Genomic DNA, 22,122 nt, shown 5'->3' with positions numbered 1-22,122 from the left:
TCAGCCATCCTCTGTAACTGCGGGTGCAAGGCAAAGAACCGCTCACAGACATGCCTTCCCCTCTCCCTGCTATTTCCGTGCCCACGACCACGACAGGCTAAGAGGACAGCTCTATTAGAAGCCCCTGCTATTTCTATATTGTGTTCTTGAAAAGTTTTACTTCCTTAGGAACTGGAGCTTTTCACTGTCGAACTGAACCCAGAGATTGCAATCCCAGCAAAGTCTGAACAAACCTATGTCTAAAATACGGGCTGTTATGATACCCAACAGTGTCCGAGGAGAAATCCAAGCAAATCTCCAGGTCCGGCTCCAAACAGCTGCCTGACGGGAAGGGACATAACAACGAATGGCAAATGTCTTACAAGGATTACCCACACATCTTCTTTCCTCTAACCACCCCCTCTTCGGCCTGCAACTGCTGTGATTTGGCCTCTGCCGGGTTTCTCTCACGAGGCTACTCACCCCTGTGTGGTGAACCCAAGGGCTACCTCTTGAGCCTCATCCTGTGTGACCTCTCAGTGTCACTTAATAGGGCCCCCTAGCTTCTAGAGATTTCTTTCTCTTCTCTGGCGACCCCTTCTTGACTTCTGTGACAGTTAATTTTGTGTGTCAACTTGGCCAGAGCACAGCACCCAGTGATTTAACCAGACACTAACCAAGGTGTTGCTGTGAGGGTATTTTGTGGACGGGGTCAGCATTAAGGAAAGATTACCCTCTATAATGTGGTTGGACCTCATCCAATCAACTGAAGCTCTCAAGAACAAAAACTAAGATTTCTCCGAGAAGGAATTCTGCCTGAGTGTCCAGCCTGCCAGCCTTCCTACAAATTTTGAATTTGCCAGCCTGAAAGGAAGCCAATTTCTTAAATTTTATAGATAATAGAGAGATAGTGGCCAGGTGTGGTGGCTCACATCTGTAATTCCAGCACTTTGGAAGGCTTGAGCCCAGGAGTTTGAGACCAGCCTGGTCAACACAGCAAGACCCACCTCTTAAAAGAAAAAGAGATTGTGAAATACCCACTATTGGTTCTGTTTCTGAAGAGCCCTGACTGACAGTCTCTCTGGTCTCCTTTCTCTTGCCCATCCTTAAAAGCCTGACCTTTCTGCTGGTTCAGGCTAAGGCCGTCTTGTCCTCACCTGCTACTCTCCCCCGGTGACATCCATTTGCAGACCTTTTATTTCTGTTAGCACACCTTTGGTCCCCAAATCTCTATGTCTGGCCCAGACCTGCAAAGCCTTCAACCTACAAATGCAACTCAACATCTCCACCACACTAGACTTAGTCTTTCGCGGCCTCAAAAAGGTGCCCCGCTCCTGTATCTCCTGTCAGTAAATGACCCCCCGCCCTCCTAGATAAGCAGCAAGAACCCTGAACCTTTTCCTCCCACTCGTCAAGCTCTCACCTATGCTCTGGAGCCTCTCTCCTCTCCCCGCTTCCTCCAGGAGCCACCTACGGCCACTTCCCAATACGGGCGCTGTCCTGCCTCCACGTGGCTCTACAGTGGCCTTCCGCCTGGTCTTCCTGAATCCAAACTCCATCTCCAATCTACATCCCCTGGTGCAGCCCAAGTGCCTTTCTAGAACTTAAATTGGGTCACATCACACCCCTGGAGAAAATCATCAACGCCCTCGGGATAAAATCTAACTCCATGCGAGGCCCCTCCAGGTGGATGTGCCTGTCTTTCCTCGGAGGCCCCGTTGGTAACGGTGGCCCCTGTGCCTTCCCCATAAGCCCTGTGTAACCGGGCCCCAAGCACATCCCAGGCTTCACACTCCCCATTCCCATGTTCAAACATGAGGTCCAGGGAAGCCAAATTCCCTCCAGACCCACAGGATCGTGCTACTCTCCTTCACCCTAGCGCTGCACACAGCTCCCGCTGCTGGAAAGCCCTTCCCCACCCATGCTGCATTCCCGGCACTGACCAGGTCACACCAGCCTTCACTCCGATCTCAGTTGATCTGAGTTGTCCCACAGGGTAGCCGTTAGCCACATACAGCAATTTCAACTCACAATAGTTAAAAGTTTAAAACGCTGTTCCTCAGCTGTACCAGTCACATGCCAGGGGCTCAGTGGCCACCCTGGGCAGCACGGAGAAGACACTGCCATCACCACCGAGCACCACTGGAGAACAGAGACCCGGATCCTCACACTCCTGTCCACTCGGACACCCACCCCAGCTCCTGTGGCTCTCCTAGCACAGCCCTGCCATGCCCCGCTGCTCAGTGCCCACAGGGGGACCTGGCACTCTGCAGGTGCTCACTGACATGACTCGATGCTGCCGCAGTGGCGGAGCTCCGCCATCCACGTCTCCACCAGCCTCCCACGGCCACAGGTGTCTCAATGTTCTTGTGAGCTGGGCAAGTCAATGTCCAATTTCCAGTTGTTAACATAAGCCTTCCCTTCCCAGTAAGACAAAACCATGCCATTTTGGGATGTATCAACAGGAAGCATCAAACAGATGTTACGAGGGATATTAGTGTGGAACTGGGGCTAAAAGAGCGGAACTCGGGAACGTTCTCTGCCCACTACCCTGACAAAACCAGAGCAGCTACCTTTTTATCTGTTCACATATTACACTTCAGCCAGGACTTCATCTGAATAAAAGACCTATTTGAAAAAAGATGAAAAAAAACAATGGTATGTATTTTTTCTGATTTTCTCTCTTCAAATATTAAAGGTATTTAAACATACCTTTAAACATTAAAAACTAAAAATAGAGACGGCGCAGTGGTTCATGCCTATAATCCCAGTGCCCTGGGGCTGAGGCAGGATGATCACTTGAGGCCAGGAGTTTAAAACCAGCCTGGGCAACACAGCAAGACCTCAATTCCACAAAAAAAAAAAAAAAAATTTTTTTAAATTAGCTGCACGTGGTCGCCCACGCCTGTAGTTCCAGCTACTTGAGGGGCTGAGGTGGGAGGGCTGCCTGGGCCCAGAAGGTCGGGGCTGCAGTGAGCTGTGATCACACCACTGCACTTCAGCGTGGGTGACACAGCAAGGCTCTGTCTCTAAAAAGTATATATTTATTATAAATATAACTCATTTACCCTGCAACGTGCTTCTCTAGTTTAAAATGCATTAACATAATTATATATATTCAAGCAATTTGTTACAGAAAAATCAATTCCTTTGCTATAGTAGGATGTATTCACATCTGCTTCACAAACTTCATAAAGAGGAGGTTTTAACAACTCCCAACCCACTGGAGCAGGCTAAAGATATTTTGTTGCTGGCCCCACCCTCCCACCTAGGTTTGTTTCCCACTACCTTCCCACTGTAGGCTTTGGCCAAAACAGGCACCGCAGGCACCTGCCCACTCTCCTTCTATCTGCGCTCATTATCTTCCCTCCACCTGGCCTGTCCACCCACCCCCAGCTCTGCAGGCCAAGCTCTCAGATTCAGCTCAGACGGCAGCTTCTCAAAGCCTTTCTTGATCCCCTCTAATTAAATGCAATCTGCCCCTTCTCTCAATTACCATAATTTGCATGATTCACTTTAATGACATTTAGCTTGTAGAGGTTCCCATTAGAGTTATTTCAGTATTTTTAGCTTTTTTATAAGCTCTTGAAGACAAGAACCATATCTCGTACATACTTAAATCCTCTAATTTAACAACACTGTCTTGTACCTAGTAGGTACTCAAGTACCTCCTGAATAGAACTGAGAAGTAGAAAGACATCCATTACATTACAAAGCGATTCAAATTGGCCTCCCCCTCAAGTAAAGCCTGCAAGTTACTAAACACTGGCTGATCCAAGAGTGGGCAGGCGCTGATGGCCGGTCTCAAGTTAGCTGCACATTAGAGTCACCTGGGAAGCTTTTAAGATCCAGGTGCCCAGGCTCCACCCAGCCCAAGCCCGATTACATCAGAATCTCCTAGGGTGGGACCCAGACTCCGGTCCATTTCACAGCTCCTGGATGAAGCCCACGGTGGGCCGAGGCTTATGTTCACCTGCTCTCACACGGAGGCTTTCCCACAGGCCCCCGCCCCTGTCATTCCCGGAGGCGGAACAGATAAAGCAAATGTGTAAATACCCTTCTCATCTGCAAGTCAGACTGAAATAAAAATCAGCCAGATGATGGCTACTTTCACCTAAAAAGGCTGTTTTGCTTGTTTAAAGATTCTGAATTTTTAGTCAAACTCATAGAAGCAGAGTGGAATGGTAGTTACCAGGCACCGCAGAGTGGCGAGATGTTAGTCACACAGAACAAACTTGCAGTTACAAGATGGGCAAGCTCTGAAGGCCTAATTCCAGCATGCTGAGTGGTTAGGAAGAGGGCACGGTGTCGTGGAAATCTGCTGAGAGGAATCTTACACACTCTCACCGCACACACTGAAAAAGCTGGCTGTGTGAGGTGACGGGTGTCTTCACTAGCTTGATTGTGGTAAACATTCCACGAAGTACATACCTGCATCAAATCATCACGCTGTACACCTTAAATACACACAGTTTTCCTGCTCTTGATGTGTGTGTATATATAGACATACAATTTTTACTTGTCAATATACCTCAATAATATACCTACTAACTACTCATAAAAATTAAAAATTATATTTCAATAGAGCTAGGGGAAAAAAGATTCTCAATTTTCCAGGCCATCTTTTCTTCTCCTCCTATGTTCTTGTCCTCTCCTCGTCCGTCGGTCTGAGTAACATAACTCCAAAGCCAGGAGGGTTTCGGCAGAACCTAAAACACACACCTCCTACTTGCTTGGTAGTGCTCAATCCTACCAACCGTCCGGTGAAATAGAAACAGGCCAGCCCCACTGGTCCAGACAAGCACCTCAAGGCGCAGGTGTGGCAGAGGGAGAGCGACCACCTCTTCGGAAGCCAAAAGCACATCTTCAGGGCACCCACTCTGCTGGTCTATGCGGCCAGCAGAGCTGGCCAAATGAGGCTGTGAAACCAGTGAAAGCTCACAGGTAGCCGAGGTCAGGAATCGGCAACATCACTCCTGGAGACAGGGCGTCTTGCCTGGCAAGAGTGGCCCAGCAGGTTGGAAGCGCCACACAGTGAACCAAGAGGAAAGGCACACCCCAAGACACAGGAACGCGCGCTGTCCAGAGAAAGGCGACTGCGTGCTCTGCAGAAGTACTTGCAGCACGTCTTCTAACCAGAAGAGTGTTTTAGAATTATTTTTAAAAACCCACAAACCTACCGATCTGTGCACTTGCACACACAGATTGGGGCGTGCTCTCCGCCGCACTTCGGAGTCGGAGTCAGAGAAGGGAGCACAGCAGGGAGTGCACTGAGCAGGAGCGAACCTCGTCAGTGCAGCTTCACTGCTCAGATGCTGCTTCTGGAGGGACGCTCCTCCATCCCACACAGTGAGAGTCCACCTGGGAGGGCTGACAGCTTCCAGAAACCGAGTCAGCAGAAGCCCCAGCCGAGCACGTGTGACTACCCCGGGCTGTGAGCAGAGCTCAGCGGTGACTCTTCCAGTCTCTCCTAAAGGCGGCACTGACTTGCTGAGGAACTGGCAAGGCCACGCCTCCACATGCACCACCTGAGGAGGGTCCGCAGATGATTATCACCGGCCAACCCGGACAGTATTAGAACGAGGCTTTCATAAGTATCTCCTCACATGTCTACAACAGGCTCTCTCCTGCTTTTGTAAATAAAACTTTACAGGAACCCAGCCACTCCTAGTCGTTCAACACGGTCTTCGGCTGCTCTGGCAGAACTGAATAAATGCAGCACAGACCATACAGCCTGAGGAGCCAAAATGATTCACCATCTGGCCCTTTACAGAAAAAGTTGGCCAACTCCCGGTCTCTCATCACCATGGGGAAAAAAACACTAGAGCAGCTGTTACCTGGCAGGCTAACGCACAGAAACGGGCATTCTTAGGCCTCAGTATTCAACTTCAACTTAGTCATCAAGCCCCATACCTTGGAAAGAAGTCCCTTTCTTGGTGGCTACAGGAGAGGCAGCGGTGCCCACCAAACGTTCTGTCACCCTCCTGCTTCCAGTGTCCGGTGGCGGCTGGCCCAGGTGACGGCCCAGGGAGGAGGGGCGGAATGGCCCGCCAGCTGTCTCCTCCCCGGCAGCAGGGACGCAAAGCAACGTTCCCAAGGGCAGCCACAACATGGTGGCAGAGCCTACTGCCGACCACACCAGATATGAACCACGTGCAAAGAAAGAAACCTTTGCTGCTAAACACTGAGATTTTGGATTAATTTTTCTCGTAACACATACTGGTCTACTCTAACTTAGAAAGGTGGCAAAGGAGGTGGCCTCCTTTGTGTCTTTCCTTTCCCACAGCGGGGTACAGAGCTCAGCTATGTGACAAAGGAGAAAGCATGGCCAGCCCTAGGACAGTCGATCCTTCCCCCTCTCAACCCTACTTGAATTCTCTATCACTTGCAAGGCACTTGTAACACTGGAGAGGTCCTGTACAAATAACCAAGACGGCTGAGGGAAGACAGAATTTATTCTGCACAAACTTGACAGCCAGGGCCAAGCTACACCCTTCTGAAAGCCACAGAGAATAAATGGTTATCCTAGTGACAAAGTGGTCAGGGACAGGGTTTCCCTCTTTGAAGAATAATCTGTGGTTTCCCTCTTTGAAGAATGGCTGTGGTGGTGTGTGCCTGTAGCTATTTGGGAGGCTGAAGCAGGAGAATCGCTTGAGCCTGATCATGCCACTATACTCCAGTGTGGGCAACGAAAAGAAGAATCCTCTTCCCTCTACATTTTACATAATTTTCGTGTGATACGGTGGGATAAGCATGAGTTTTCAAAGACGCGGGAAATGGGCTTAAAAGTCAACCATGCCACTTGGCAGCCATGTGATCTCACCTAGCACGTAACCCAGGTGCCTTTCACCCCCTTTTCCCAACTCTGGGGCTCAGTGTCATTATCTACTAAATAACGGACTCCATCTACCTGGTCTCCAAGACCATCTCTACTCCAAAACTTCTATAGAAGTCCAGGGAACTAAACTGTCCAACAAGAAAATTCCCACCCCATCAGGAACAATCCGTAACTGCTGGCAGTTTCCTCTGCTTTATGGTGGGATTAAGATTGAACAGGGCTCGCCTGCTGCTGCTTTCACAGATGAGAAGACACAGCGAATGTCAGCCGGGACTGAAGTGGGAAGGCCATGACCTGCTATCTTTCTTAATTTTCGTACTCCAGTCTCTTTTTAGTTTCCCTTTCTTTGTACTTTTTATTAGACAAGTGTTTAAGAATATGCAGTAAAAACTGAACTATAATTTGTTTATACCCACAAAAGTTATCTAAACAGAAATAAATTTTAATTATAAAAAAATTTTAACAAAATTTCAAACAACTTTAAAACACAAAATGGAGAAAGTAAAACTTACCATTCTACCCCAAAGATATTTTATTTACTTTAAGAGTTTAGCATATATAGTTCAAAAGATATGCAAACTATATTTTATATCAAATGAAATACATAAATTTTACAAGTTCCTTTTTCACTTTATACTGTAGCTATCTTTTCATCTGAATTTGTATTGATTTACCTCATTCTTTTTAAAAGCTACAAAGTATTGCACGGTACAGGCGACGCAATGCTGAGTGCTGTCTGTTGGGCCTGATTCTCTTCTCTGTACAGTTCAGCAACCTGAGTCTGAACGAGGCGAGGGAGTCATGCTGACGGCACGACTCCCTCAAGCAAACACTGATAAAGGTGCAGGAAGGCGAACTGCCCATTACCACCTGCTCGCCATCTCTGGCTGTCAGCAGGACTTCTTTTTACTCAATAATCACATAGACTAGATTTTCCTCATTCCAGCTTTCAAAATTCCCTGCAATCAAAGAATTTTGGGGAAAAAAAAAAATACATGAGCATATTCTATCGGACTGTCCCATTTTGGGTTCTAACTTCTATCTGACAACACCACATCAGCACTAAACCCACATATGCATAAAACGAAATCAAAGGAGTTCACGGAAAGCATGGGAGAGGGTATCGCTCTTACTTTCAATCAATATGTGTGGCTAAAACTGTTCAACTTAAAACACATCTTGTCAGATAATAATAAAATATATTTACAATACTTAAATACTTCCAGTCGGCCGGGCACGGTGGCCCATGCCTGTAATCCCAGCACTTTGGGAGGTCGAGGTGGGTGGATTGCCTGAGCTCAGGAGTTTGAGACCAGCCGAGGCAACATGGTGAAACCCTGTCTCTACTGAAATACAAAAAAAAAAATTAGCTGGGCATGGTGGCATGCACCTGTAGTCCCAGATACTTAGGAGGCTGAGGCAGAAGAATTGCTTTAACCCAGGAGGCAGAGGTTGCAGTGAGCCGAGATCGCACCACTGCACTCCAGCCTGGGTGATAGAGCAAGACTCCGTCTCCAAAATAAAATAAAATAAAATAAAAATTCTAGTTAACTGAGTCATTTCCATTTTCTCTTACAATTATACTGTCTTTAACAAATCCTACGAAACAGAAGGTAAAACAGGAATATCTACTAGTAATAAATAGTAATACCGACTTCTAAGAATGATGGGCCTTTAATTGTGGAATGAAATCAAGGTACCTTACCCACGCAGCTTATACCTTATACAGCGGACGCCGCACATCAATGGGGCAGTTCTGTATGACTTCATCAACAACATCTGAGATGGATTCCATAAAGTCTGGGTTGGCAAACTGAATTGTATATCAATAGAAAAGAAACATTACACATTTCTCTCAAATAGAACAACATGAACACTTTTTTTAAAGTAACTTTAACAAACATACAATTTATTATAACTTAAAAGAATTCACATTGGGGCCAGGCGCAGTGGCTCAAGCCTGTAATCCCAGCACTTTGGGAGGCCGAGACGGGCGGATCACGAGGTCAGGAGATCGAGACCATCCTGGCTAACACGGTGAAACCCCGTCTCTACTAAAAAAATACAAAAAACTAGCCGGGCGAGGTGGCGGACGCCTGTAGTCCCAGCTACTCGGGAGGCTGAGGCAGGAGAATGGCGTGAACCCGGGAGGCGGAGCTTGCAGTGAGCTGAGATCCGGCCACTGCACTCCAGCCTGGGTGACAGAGCAAGACTCCGTCTCAAAAAAAAAAAAAAAAAGAATTCACATTGGAATGAAGGATATGTCAAATGAATCCCACGTGACTACGTGTGCGTGGGGTGGTGATGACATATTTCTCCTCATGAGGTAAAATGTATGGATTTAGTGAAGAAAAAATACCAACAATATCAAAGACAGACCATCCCCACACCATGAGCACACAGTGATTCAGCCTAATAAGAGCAGTGGAGAGTATGTGCACGATCCACGTGATACGCAGTGAGAAACGTGAGTTTGACATATCATTTGGCAATATTCGTATTATGAGAAAATCAGGATATAAGGAAAAAGAAACAGGTTCAATGAAAGATTAATTAAACCTGGTCTAGAAGATGGAGGGAAGTGTTTTGTTTAACGAGAAGTGTTTGTTTAAAATGAAACAATACACATGATAATCACGTTATTGAATAAACAGCCTTAGATTCAATTCCATGAGTTAAATAAGCGTCAACTCAATTATGTTTCATTTGAAATATGTTAAAAATCAAAGAATGTGCACTCTCAGAGGAAGGAGGAGGCCACTCAGGGGCTCACAAGCTGTTCACTGGACATTTAACCGTTCTATGTCCACTTCAAATCCACAGATTAAAAGCGGGCATTCGCTGGATTATCATTGCCATCGCTTTATTCTTCGGATTACTAGTGAGGTATACTTTCCATGCTGTTTCTCTGCACAAAACAGCCATATACATATCTAAAACCAAACAGCAGCTTGTAACCCACCTATTGAATACAAACTGAAGTAGCCAGGAATATATATCAAAATATAAATAAAATGCATTATATGTAAATCTTAAAATGTGCCTCTTAATTACTGCTTTCTGCAAAAGTACTAATAATTCCTTACAACTACTAGTTAAAATGATGACATTTCTAATTCTTAAGATTACCTAAATAACAGAAATGCTGGCCTTAGACAGAAGATTAACCTAACTTGCAGCAGGGAACAGAGCAGGATCAACTGTCCAGGGTTAAAATTAGAAGTTAGGAAGGGCAATCACCAAAGATGGAAAGGTTATATGTTATCCTACTCTGAGGCACAGGCAACCTCCACATAGTCCTTGAGATTATAGCTACTCGTAATACTAGCATGTGACCACCCACAACCCTTGAAGATTACTTTTAGTTCTATTATCGTCTATTGCTCCTATAAGTCTTCCTATTTGTGGTATAACCCATCTTTAATTATTAACACAGACAGCCAAGAGGAGAGGCAAACTGAACAATCTGTCAAGCAGACAAACGGCACGGGGGATGCGGGGAGACAGAACGACGGCCGCCCTGCTCACAGGCCCTTTGCTGGGAAATGCTCTTTCCGCACTCTGGGTGGCAGTACAGCTCCATCCCACACACTTGAGCACACACAAAAGGAAACATCTTACCTCCGGGTGAAAGAATATTTCAGGTCCCAGGAACCTTTCATAACCAACGTCTATAACAAACTTCTTCTGGTTGATTGCGTTGATACCCGTGTACTGTTTGATCCACTTCCGGGGATCCACATCATACTTGGCAAACTCCTTGACTATATCAGGGCAAATGTAACAGTATTTCTCCTGCATACACACACAAAGATGTTGCCAGGCATTAACAACCGCCCAGTGTCTCTGCCCTCAGACAAATAACCAGGAACCCCATGCAGTAAACACGCCCTGGGATCAGAACCACCCCCACCGTCACTCCAGTGTGGATACGTGTCAGGTCTCACATTCCATCGTCTTTCATATTAGACATGGTTACACTTGGACTCTGGACAGGTAAGTCTGCTTTCTCTGCAACTCAGCTATTAATCTCAGCCTTGGTCTATCCAATTCTATCGCTATCATATCTGAAATGATGTCTGTAGGTGTCTAGAAAGCACGTCTTGCCTTCTTCCTCTCAGGTGCCCCCTATGGCCTGCCCTGGCACCCCTCTGTTGTCCACACCGGACCAGCAGACCCATGCTGCCGCCTCACCTACGAGAGCAGCACTGTCTACACCCTAACACCTGACTGCAGAGGCTTCTTTCAGTCCCAGCATCCACAAGCTGGGTGGCCACTGTCAACCTGCTGGTTGTTAATCTGGTGTGGAGCTGGCCACAGCACTGTCACCGGCTCCACTGACACCATCTCTTTGCCTAGACATAGTGTACCTTGTTGACTGGGTCTTCTAAGTCCCTCAATTAACACAGATTTACTGTCTAGGCACTTGGGAGACACAAGTGAGCGAAACACACACAGATCCCTGCTGAGATTACACTCCAGCTGGGAGTCAGACAACAATAAGCAACCATAACAAGTAAATGACATGGTAGGTTATAAAGTGATAGGTCCCAGGGAATAAAGGAAAAGGAGAGTCAGGGGGGAGGACTGGAGCTGCCAGGATGCTGCTGCTGTGAGAGAACCCGCTAACAATCCCCGCCCTGCACCGACAGGCAGCCTGAGGGATGCGAAGTGTTTCCTGAGTATCTGGTGAGATTAATATTCTTGGACACCTTTGTGTTGATACGTGTCCTTAGAGCTGGCCTCAGCCAAGCAGCAGGTGACCCCCAGGTACTCGCTGCCTACGGGAAACACCAGGTGGGCTGCCCAGCTGGCACTCAGCACACCGTGGAAGGAATGGTTCTCTCAAGGACCTCCAAAGACGTTCTTGTGGTATTAAGTTTAAAGTTTCTTAGCATCCCTGAAACATATTCTAATGCCATCTTCTGGGTATCTTGGATATACTCTAGCAGAATTTTAGGAAGACTGACAGGCAAGAAGTGTTACACAACCCTGTGTTCCTTGATGACACAGAGAAACAGGGTCAGCTGATTACAACCTCAAATCAACCAAGACTGGAGACAAAGGCATTCAGTTCTCCTCACAGGCCTGGTCAACATCCCACAGCATCTCAGCTCACTTAACTCAAACGCTTCCTATGAAATGCTTCCATGGAGTTGGGTGCAGAGTAACAGGCTTAATCTTAAGGTTCAGGATTCATGATGCAAAGGTGGTGTGTTCACGGTACACACTCCCTCAGGCCTGCTCACGACCACAGAAGACCATGGCAGTAAAGGGAAGCAGGGGGAGCTCTAAACCACGCCTTTCAGGATCTGTTCCTTTAAAGAGAGAAGTGAGGCAAGAACTAAAAGGGCTACCCCACACAGCAGGGCCAGGGCAGCTGATTTGGAGGCTATGAACAGAGTCTCTTTTACTCCCAGCCTTCACAGGAGGGTGACACACAGTCACATCGAGCACACCAGCCCAGATTTCAGGGTCCAAATTGGAACTCCAACAGCCCTGAGGAGAGTGTAAGGCCCAGCATGAGGGTCAGGAAAGCCCCTCCTTAGCAGTGCCGCTCAGCAATCCTGGTGGAAATAGGAAGGACTCAGACCCACTGGAGTGGACCCTGGGTATCAGTAACAAGAGGCTCTTTTTTTTTTTTTTTTTTTTTTTTTTTGAAATAGAGGCGAGATCTCACTATATTGCCTGAGCTGGTCTCGAACCCCTGGCCTCAAGCAATGCTCCCGCCTCGGCCTCCCAAAGTCCTAGGATTATACGTGTGAGCCACTATGAAGGGGCTCCATTCTGACTTACATTTCTAACAGATTTGGAGTGGCAAGGGAGCTTGGATCAAATAGTCAAATATTCTTCCATTGAGGAAAGGCAAAGAAAGGAGACGGTAACCCCTTAGGAAAAATTTTAGTCTAAAAAAGAATGTCTAATGATGCCTCAGGAAACCTCCCCCTGAGATGGAAGGGACCACGTCTTCCCCATGTCACCATTTCAGCACTGAGAGCCTCCTTCCCAGGAATCTCTGGTTCCAGGTAAAGTACGGCAGGTCATACCCAACTGCAGAGCCTGCCCCATGCCAGTGCTTCCTGTCCTAAAAACACCTCGGGAATCATCTCTGATGCTTCCTTTCCTTCAAGCAGCCTCAGTTACGAGGTGCTGAGAAGGGAGGAAGGCAGTGAGGAGAAGGGTGGGTGTCAGGCTCACCCCCCTCAAGCTCCACTACACTCAGAAACTGTGCAGTAAAGGAAGGAGATGCTTATGGCCACACGTCACACCCACACCTGTGTGTGAATTTTGTGCAATAGCTCTGGATTCTAGGGTGGCAGTGTTCTGCTGCTGCAGTCGCCTCCTGATTCTACAGCGAAGCATGGAGGCAGTATGGAAGGAGCGCTCTGGTAGTTGAGGCTCTGGCAGTGAGGTTCCAGCTGAACAATGCGCCTCTGCATGCTGGGACACTGCACCAGCTACCAAGCTGTTCTCACTGACAGCTGGAACCTCAGAGCATCTAGTTTGGAAGAGGTTAAGCTTTACATCTTCAGCCCACTAAACCCAAGGGGTAAAACAAATCAAGCCCCACACTCATGGGAAGGGGAGAGGAAGGAAAGGAGAAGCAGGGATGATGGCACCGAGGGGAAGTGTCCAGAACACCATCTCTCTCACCCCCAAACCAGCCGGTTTCCCATCTGTTTTTACCTTAATGGCTTTTGCTGTCTCCAGTGACTGCTCAGGAGGGATTCCCACCTCCCTCTCCCTTAGCAGCTGTTGAATGAAATACGTAATATCTCTACCTGCAATCGGGATGTGTTTGATGCAGCTTCCAATAACATAACCTTCTGCCTAGGGAAGAAGAGGAGGCAAAACAGCTGTGTTAGTGATTCTGTAGTGGAGAGCAGCCTGGACTCACAAGGTTTCCTGTCTCAGCCTCCCTGTCTGCCCCTCACAGCATTAACAAGCATTTACAGAATCCCCACCCTCTGCAAGCTCGGCACAGAAGGTCTTTCGAAATGACTGCATACGCAATTCCATTTATATTCAAACTTCCAGATTATTCCAATAATCTGACGCTCTCCGAAAGCAACCAAAATGATGTCTTCGTTAGGAATATGAAAAGAAAAAACACACGGGATAGTTCATTTCCAAAAAGTAATGCTGTCTGTGGGAACACTAAACCCAATAGGTTTTTTCCCTAACAAAAAGGAAAAAGTTTTATTTATAAATTGTTAAGCCAACTATAAATCTACTTATGTTTCAAAGTCAGCAATTTGGTTAATACACAGGGCTTAGATTCTAACAACCTGGACTCCAATTCCGGCTCCACATTTGCAAGTTTCACATGCTTCAGCCTCAGCGCATTTGTCCATCATATGGGGCAAACAATACTCTGCAGGGGCCAATAACACAGTTCAGATGAAACTGTGTGTGTCGAGCACATAGCACTGCTTTTGGGGGTGGGGAGCCTCTCATTCCACTGCCTCCCTGAGCCAGTGAAGGTATGTCTGTGAGGGACCAGGAAAGAAGGGTGACCACCAACTGTGCCGTCAATGGCAGGACCGGTGTAAAGTATCCACATGCCCACAGCAATGATGGGTCCAAAGCTCCCTCATCAGCCTTCCTGTGGGCACAGACCTGCCACAGGAGCCACAAGCTTGGACACACATCCAGCTTGTTCCACAGGGGTGAGCAGGATGCTGACCATCAGAGTGGACAACGCCTACCGCTGGATCATCCGGTAAAGACCCTCAGGTTTCACGTTACAGCAATCACAGCCTCTGTGCCACACTCCCCAAGTGAGACAGAAGGGAACAGAAGTGAAACGCTGACTTCATTTTACACACGTATTCATTCTAATAGTTGCATCTAGTCACCAGTAAAGTTGCAAGGACAACTTACTGAATTCCTCCTATGGTTTTTTTCTGATGTACCTAACTTCTAGAAGCAAAAAAGGATTTAGCCTTTCTGTAGAGTCCAAGTATTTGTAAAGTATTTTAAGACGGAGCTAAAAGATATGTACAAATTATTAAAAATCAACTTAAACCCATAAAAATAATATTAGCTTTCTAACACATAAATTATTCAAAATTACCACATTCTATGCATTACACGTAATATTTTCTAAAATACTGTTAAATAAATATCAGCTCATGACAGTGGTAAAAATATTAAAACAAGATACATGTCCAACAACAGAAAAATAAATTATGTACTTCTTAAATGTATTTTCACAGAATATTTAACCACAAGAGAAAAAAATTAGGGTTAAATCAATATGCAAAATATAACTTTAGGATTGTATTATATATAGAATCCCAGACCAGACATGAGACATTCCAATTGTGTTTAAAGTGTGTGCGTGTGACATGTGTCTTAGAAAAAGAGCTCAGGCTGGGCACGGTGGCTCACACCTGTAATCCCAGCACTTTGGGAGGCCAAGATGGGCAGATCACCTGAGGTCGGGAGTTTGAGACCAGCCTGACCAACATGCAGAAACCCCGTCTCTACTAAAAATACAAAATTAGCCAGGCATGGTGGCGCATGCCTGTAATCCCAGCTACTCAGGAGGCTGAGGCAGGAGAATCTGGGAGGCAGAGGTTGCAGTGTGCCGGATCGTGCCATTGCACTCCAGCCTGGGCAACAAGAGTGAAACTCCATCTCCAAAAAAAAAAGAAAAAGAGCTTAAAGACTATACAAATAAAGGCATAATACAGGTCTTTGGGTGGCTTTACAGGTAATTTTATTTCTTCAAATTTTTCTATTTTATCCAAATTTTCAATGACAATGTAATTTTTATAACTGGGGGAAAAACCGAACTAAGATACGATAAAAAATATTTTCAAACAACTTTCTTGGTGGGCCTGGACATGCTGTGAAATGTATTTTCTTCCCTTTTCCTAAATCAGACATAAGAAATAGGCAGAGAACCAAAGGCGGTGCAGGCCAGGGGCCTAGGGGCCTCATCTTGGATCTCAGCAGCGCAGCTCTCTGAGTAAACAGCAGCCTGAGTTCTCAGTGAGGGCTCTGCACCCAGGGCACTAACTCTTCTCGAGATCCACGGACAGGAGTGCTGAGACTGGCTTGAAGGAGGTTCAAGTCTAGAGCACACTTCACAGGGCAGGGCAGCCACCTCTCCTCCCCACGGGAAGGACCATGCCAGGAGTACAAGGCACGGGTGCAGGAGGTTGGCCTTTTTCTCCCTGACTGTAGGCACATGGACCATGAAGCCTTTCCACTGCAGTGATTCCTAACCTTCAAGGAATTAAAGGCATTAGTATTAGTACATCATCCCATCACCTCTCAAAATGAAATGGTGACTATTTTTTCAACTAAATGGTTTTTGAAAATCCTAATTTGCATTTTAAAAGAGCTGTGTGTGTATGTAAAAATATACACATACACACACCCCCATATACACATGCAGAAACACATCTGTAACATAACAGAAGTAACTAGCAATGGTGGTTCCTGAGGAGGAGACCTCACAGGAGAAAGACCAGGATGAGTCTGACTTCCCTCTGAATACCTTCTTCAGACACTTCCGATACATTTTCCAAAAACATGAATTTAAGATAATTCCTTTAAACAGTCCATTGGACCAAAAGAAAAATTCAGAGATCTCTTGAGACCCAAATTAGGAATCACTTATCTAAAACCAAAAAGTGGTATTGCAGAGCCTTCTGCAAGCCAAAATGTACAATCTCCCATTCTTGGCTTTTAAATAACCTTTTTTTTTTGAGACGGAGTTTCGCTCTTGTTGCCCAGGCTGGAGCGCAATGGTGCGATCTTGGCTCACTGCAACCTCCGCCTCCCAGGTTCAAGCAATTCTCCTGCCTCAGCCTTCCAGGTAGCTGGGTTTACAGGCATGTGCCACCACATTCGGCTAATTTTGTATTTTTAGTAGAGAGAGGGTTTCTCCATGTTGGTCAGGCAGGTCTCGAACTCTCGACCTCAGGTGATCTGTCTGCCTGGGCCTCCCAAAGTGCTGGGATTATAGGCATGAGCCACCGCGCCCGGCCCTTAAATAAATTTTTAAAACAAGAAGCAATTTTTCCAAGCCTGAGCTGGTTGCAATTCACATCTTTTCACAGAACACAGATGTGCTCCTTCAAATGGCCATGCACTGCACCTACAAATTGAACATCCAAAATGATGTCTATCTCCCAACACGTCACAATGATAACTCTGGAAAATATTCTTTTGATGTTACACCCATGGTGTAACAGAGGCTCTGTAGATCCAGAGACATCCTGGACATTCTCTGACATTCTGACTGTAGAAATATGCCACCATGAATTTAAAATTGCCAAAGCCACAATAATTGGCCATCTTTTTCATTCTTTCCCACATACTTGGGGAATTCAGTCAATTCCCTTATATAGGTGGCAAAAAAATAAAAAACTATTATTACCTTTTCTAAGTATAACTATCATCTGAAATGTATTTTCATTGCAGAAGGCTGTTTTTTTTTTTTATTTGCATCCTTACCTCGAATCAGGTGTTAAGCCTACAGAGACATATATACATTAACCATTCTGCTTACCACTGGGATAACATGGGTGACTCCATCTCCACTGTCAATGACTATCCCCGTTAACGTACGTTCGCCCACTTGTCGAGATGTCCAAGATGCCGCCAAGGCCAGCACTGCCTGGAGAAAAGACATGCAAACCACTCGCACATGGGAACTCTTTCTAAAGCATCTGTGGGCCTTTCCAGGTCCAATCAACAAACTCTCTTACTAAATATGTCTGAGTAACTCTTTCCTTTTCCTATCCATCCTCTGACCCCTGTCCCTCAAATTCCAATTCAGACTTGGACAACTAACACGAAAATGTTGAGACTTAAAACTACAGGAGTCAAGTTTTCGATAAAGAAACCTGGCTGAATGTGGTGGCTCATGCCTGTAATCCCAACACTTTGGAAGGCCAAGGTAGGCAGATCACTTGAGCCCAAGAGTTCAAGACCAGCTTGGGCAACATGGTGAAACCCCATCTCTACAAGTAACACAAAAATTAGCCAGGTGTGGTGGCACACACCTGTACTCCCAGCTACTTGGGAGGCTGAGGTGTGAAGATCCCTTCAGCCCAGAAAGTTGCAGCTAGAGTGAGCCATAATTGCACCACTGCACTCCAGCCTGGACAACACAGTGAGACCTTGTCTCAAAAATGAAAGAAAAAAGAAAAGAAAAGAAAAGAAACCTGAAGTTTTGCAAAGAAAAGCCAGTGAAAAAGATATTTCATTATAGAATCATAAGATTTTAATTTCTAATTCATTGGTTTCCAGTGTGGGGCCACAGACTGGCAATGAGGTCACTTGTAGAGTTGTTTAAAATACAGACTACTAGGCCTCACACCCAGGAATTCTAAACTGGAAGGTACAGGGTAATTTTTCAACCAAAGAAAATGTTGCCCCAAAGGGAACATCTGGCAATGTCTGGTACCATTTTCTTTGTCGGGGTGGGGAGGCTTGAGGTGGGGCTGCTGTCTTCTAGTGGGCAGAGGCCAGGGATGCTGCTAAGTCCCCTGTAATGCACAGTGCAGCGCCCACAACACAGGACTACCCAGCCCAAAGCACTGAGGGTGGAAAACGCTGCTCGAAGATGAAGCCCAAAATCTGTACTTCTAAAAAACATTCTCCAGGTAAACTTGCTGCACAGACCACTTTGAGAACCACCAGTCTTATGTTTCCTAAAGTGTTTCCCTATCCCATGGAATACAAATAACTTAGCCAGGGGGAAGATCTGTAGTTAAATGAATTTGGAAGTGCTAGAATACATAGATTTCGACACAGGAATCCTCAGAGCCTAGACTGTGCTGACAGGCACTGTGAATCAGCCCGAGAAAGCTGCAGGATGCAGCACCGCCCAAATTCATCTTTCTATGGAACTCTTCCTCCTTCTCCTCCTTAGAAGTGACTAGTAGTATGCAGGAAACATTTGGGCAACACCCATCTCATTTATTCCCCAAAATTTCAGTCAATTCCCTTATATAAGGTGGCAGGCAAATAATGACCAAATGCGACCAAATGCAACCAAAAACCATCACACCCAGAACTGCAGCTTCAGAACAAGTTCTGCGAGCTCATGAAAACACAGGGCCCCTCAGAATCAAGTACACCGGGGCTCATAAGAGCCCAAAATCAGAAAGGGGAAACCTCTAAAGGTATTTATTTTGTTTTTCTGATCAAAGTAAGTCAGAGATGCCAAAAGAAGAGGCACGTCTACACCTGTATCTTGTCACTCAGATAAAAATGCATTAGACTTTAATGCATGTAAAAAGAGCCAGACGACGTCTATACCAAAAAATGGCATAAATATGAAAAGAAAAGTCACAGGACACGTTCCCTGTAGTCCTGAATGGCATGGGGGCGGGGCAGGGAGTGGAAAAAGGAAGGGTGCACAGTGCAGTCTTCCAGCGGAGAACCTTGGGAAATGCCATTACTTCCACTATTAGACAGCTCACGTGCTTCAGGAATCACAAAAACAACTGCTTTTACCTGAACTGCAATGTAGAGTCCTGGTACGTTAAACGATTCAAACATAATTTCTGCAAGATACTCTCTGTTTTCCGGTGTATTGAGTGGAGGCTCTGTCTGTAAGAAAACATTCACTATATTTAGTATTTGCCCAAATTTCATGTAAATACATCAGAACCATAAACAGGTTAACCAGAAAGTATGTTAGTAAGGACATTATACAACTCCCTGATTTTAGAGATAGAAGATGCCCAAAGTGTATTAAAGAAATCTGGCTGTGAGCCTTAAAAGCTTTAAGATGGCAGAGTAAAGACCTCTCTGAAGGCTTCTGTTCTTATTACCCACCCAAAATAAGAACGAGTTACAGAAAAAGAAACTCTGTCTTCAATAACATAACACCTAAACACCATGAAACTGAATATCCCAGAAGCAAGTTGCCAAGGGCTGTGAAAACACAACCAAGACGAGTGAGGACACCAAAGGCAAACCAGTGACTTCAGGTCTCAGCAAAGGAGAGCCAGAGGAGCAGCAAGCCCTTGCTCAGGACAGGCCCAGTGTGAGGAGCCATAGGGTGGCAGAGCAGGCAAGGTTAGGCCAAGCACCCTTACAGTCCAGTGGCAAGGGAAGAGCCCAGGGCAGAGCACAGCTTCCCCCAGACGCTGCCCAGGACCTCCCCAGCCTACCCACACGCCATTAGTTCAGAAGAACTCTGCTCATTCAGGGACGAGTAAGGGGCACAAAGAAGCCAGCCAACAGTGATATAAAAACACTCAAAGAAAAAGAAAAGGGACAGAGAAAATAGGAAAAACAAATGGCAGACAAAAAAACGCCTATCTAGGGGCAGGTGGGTAGCTCACATCTATAATCCTAGCACTTTAGGAGGCTGAGGAGGGAGAATCATTTGAGTCCAGGAGTTTAACACCAGCCTGGGCAAACTGGTCAAGACCCCACCTCTACGAAAAAATTTAAAAGTCAGCCAAGTGTGGTGGCACATGCCTGTGATCCCAGCTATTTGGGGGGCTGAGGTAGGACCACTTGAGCCTCAGAGGTGAAGGCTACAGTGAACTGAGATTGTGCCACTGCACTCCAACCTGGGTGACAGAGCAAGATCCTGTCTCCAAAAAGAAAGAAAAAAAAAAGTATCTGGAAAAATATTAAAACAAAGCAGATAAAAATTCCCAAGAATTTCCAAAGACATTTCCAAGAATCCAAGTATCTATTTTAAAATAACCATCATCAAACAGGAGGAAATGACAGATAACAGAAACAGAAAAAGAATAAATAAACCTGATTTTTGTCATTCAACAATATACTATGAACATTTTTCCTTGTCAACAAATATGGGTGTACATCTCATATTTAAAACTGAAAAAATAAAAAGTCCCTGGACCTTTGGGCAAAACGTATACATTACCCTTTATGACGAATGAACTGTGCTTCCCACACCTCCAATTCATAGATTAAAGCCCTAACTCCCACTGTACTATAGTTGGTAACAGGGCCTTTCAAGAGGTCATCATGGTTACCTGAGGTCATAGGGGTGGGGCCCTAATTTGATAGGACTGGAGGAAGGTCTTCTAAGAGGAGGAAGAGACACCAGAAATCAATCTCTCTCTCCTATTCTCTCCCCACTCTACACTCACACAGGGGAAAGGCCTGTGAGGACACAGCAGGCAAGGGGACCACGTATAAGCCAGGAAGAGGGCCGCACCAGGAGCCAACCCCGATGGACCTCGATCTTGGACTTCTAACCTCCAGAACTGAGAAAATCATGAACTGTCTGCTGTTTAAGCCACCCAACCTGTGGTATAAACAAAATTACAGCAGCCAAGTAGACTAATACACCCCTACGACAGGGAAAGTACAGTCAGCCTCAGCCTTCAACACTGCTACATTTAACACTAGGACACATGCGGCCACACTTAGAGTCTTCAAGGGAAGAAGGTACAACCCAAGAATTCTACATCTGGCCACACTGTCAGTCAAGTATGTTACAAAATCAAAATATCTAATATTTGAGACGACGGATATGCTAATTACCCTGATCTGATAACCACACATTGTATGTATCAAAACTTCACTCTGTACCCCACAAATATGCACAATTATTATGTGTCAATTAAAAAAATAAAACAATAAAATAAAATACTAAAGAGAAAAAATATATATCCTTAAACATGTAAGAACTTGGAAAATTTCATTCCCATGAGCCAAAATGTATGGGTTCATGAACTATTAGAGGATAAACTTTATCCAACCAAGAAGAATGCAGAAAGTCCAGCAAAGACTTACAGTGAGCAATGAAGCCATTTAAGATGTAGGAATAAAGACTTTTCTTTGGCCAGGCATGGTGGCTCATGCCTGTAATCCCAGCACTCTGGGAGGCCGAGGCGAGCGGATCACCTGAAGTCAAGAGTTTGAGACCAGCCTGGCCAACATGGTGAAACCCCATCTCTACTAAAAATACAAAAATTAGCCGGGCATGGTGGTGCACACCTGTAGTCCCAGTTACTTGGGAGGCCAAGGCAGGAGAATTGCTTGAACCTGGGAAGCAGAGGTTACAGTGAGCTGAGATTGCACCACTGAATTCCCGCCTAGGCAATGGAGTGAGACTCTGTCTCAAAAAAAAGACTTTTATTTTCTGGGAATTAAGAACAGAATGTAAATGTTATAAATTTTAACAGAAAAAATGGTATCAAGTTGAGCAGTGTACAAAGAAAGAAGGAGAGAATGTAAAGACATTTGCCTCTTACAGTGAGATCAAAAGATATTATTTAAAACTGATAAAGAATCACAGGCATTAGTAAACATAAAGTTATAAATGTTAACATTGGAATAAGTTT

General features: G+C 45.6%; 1 protein-coding gene across 7 annotated transcripts in view; it reads right to left on the bottom strand.

Annotated features, from left to right (window-relative positions):
- ACTR3B (actin related protein 3B) overlaps nt 1–22,122 on the bottom strand; it is a 127,118-nt gene that overhangs the window by 47,671 nt on the left and 57,325 nt on the right. For 6 of the 7 annotated variants that reach the window (XM_077995200.1, XM_028845060.2, XM_077995201.1 and 3 more), the window contains 5 exon segments: nt 19,301–19,396; nt 17,346–17,453; nt 13,505–13,648; nt 10,439–10,612; nt 8,538–8,630 (listed from right to left, as the gene is read on the bottom strand). In XM_077995200.1, coding sequence (XP_077851326.1) covers nt 8,538–8,630; nt 10,439–10,612; nt 13,505–13,648; nt 17,346–17,453; nt 19,301–19,396 — 615 coding nt within the window. 7 annotated transcript variants of the gene reach the window in all.

The sequence above is a fragment of the Macaca mulatta genome, chromosome 3 (genome assembly GCF_049350105.2).
Source record: "Macaca mulatta isolate MMU2019108-1 chromosome 3, T2T-MMU8v2.0, whole genome shotgun sequence".
Classification (NCBI taxonomy): domain Eukaryota; kingdom Metazoa; phylum Chordata; class Mammalia; order Primates; family Cercopithecidae; genus Macaca; species Macaca mulatta.
The sequence above is the reverse complement of the archived record's forward strand: the minus strand, read 5'-3'. Positions and strand labels throughout refer to the sequence as shown.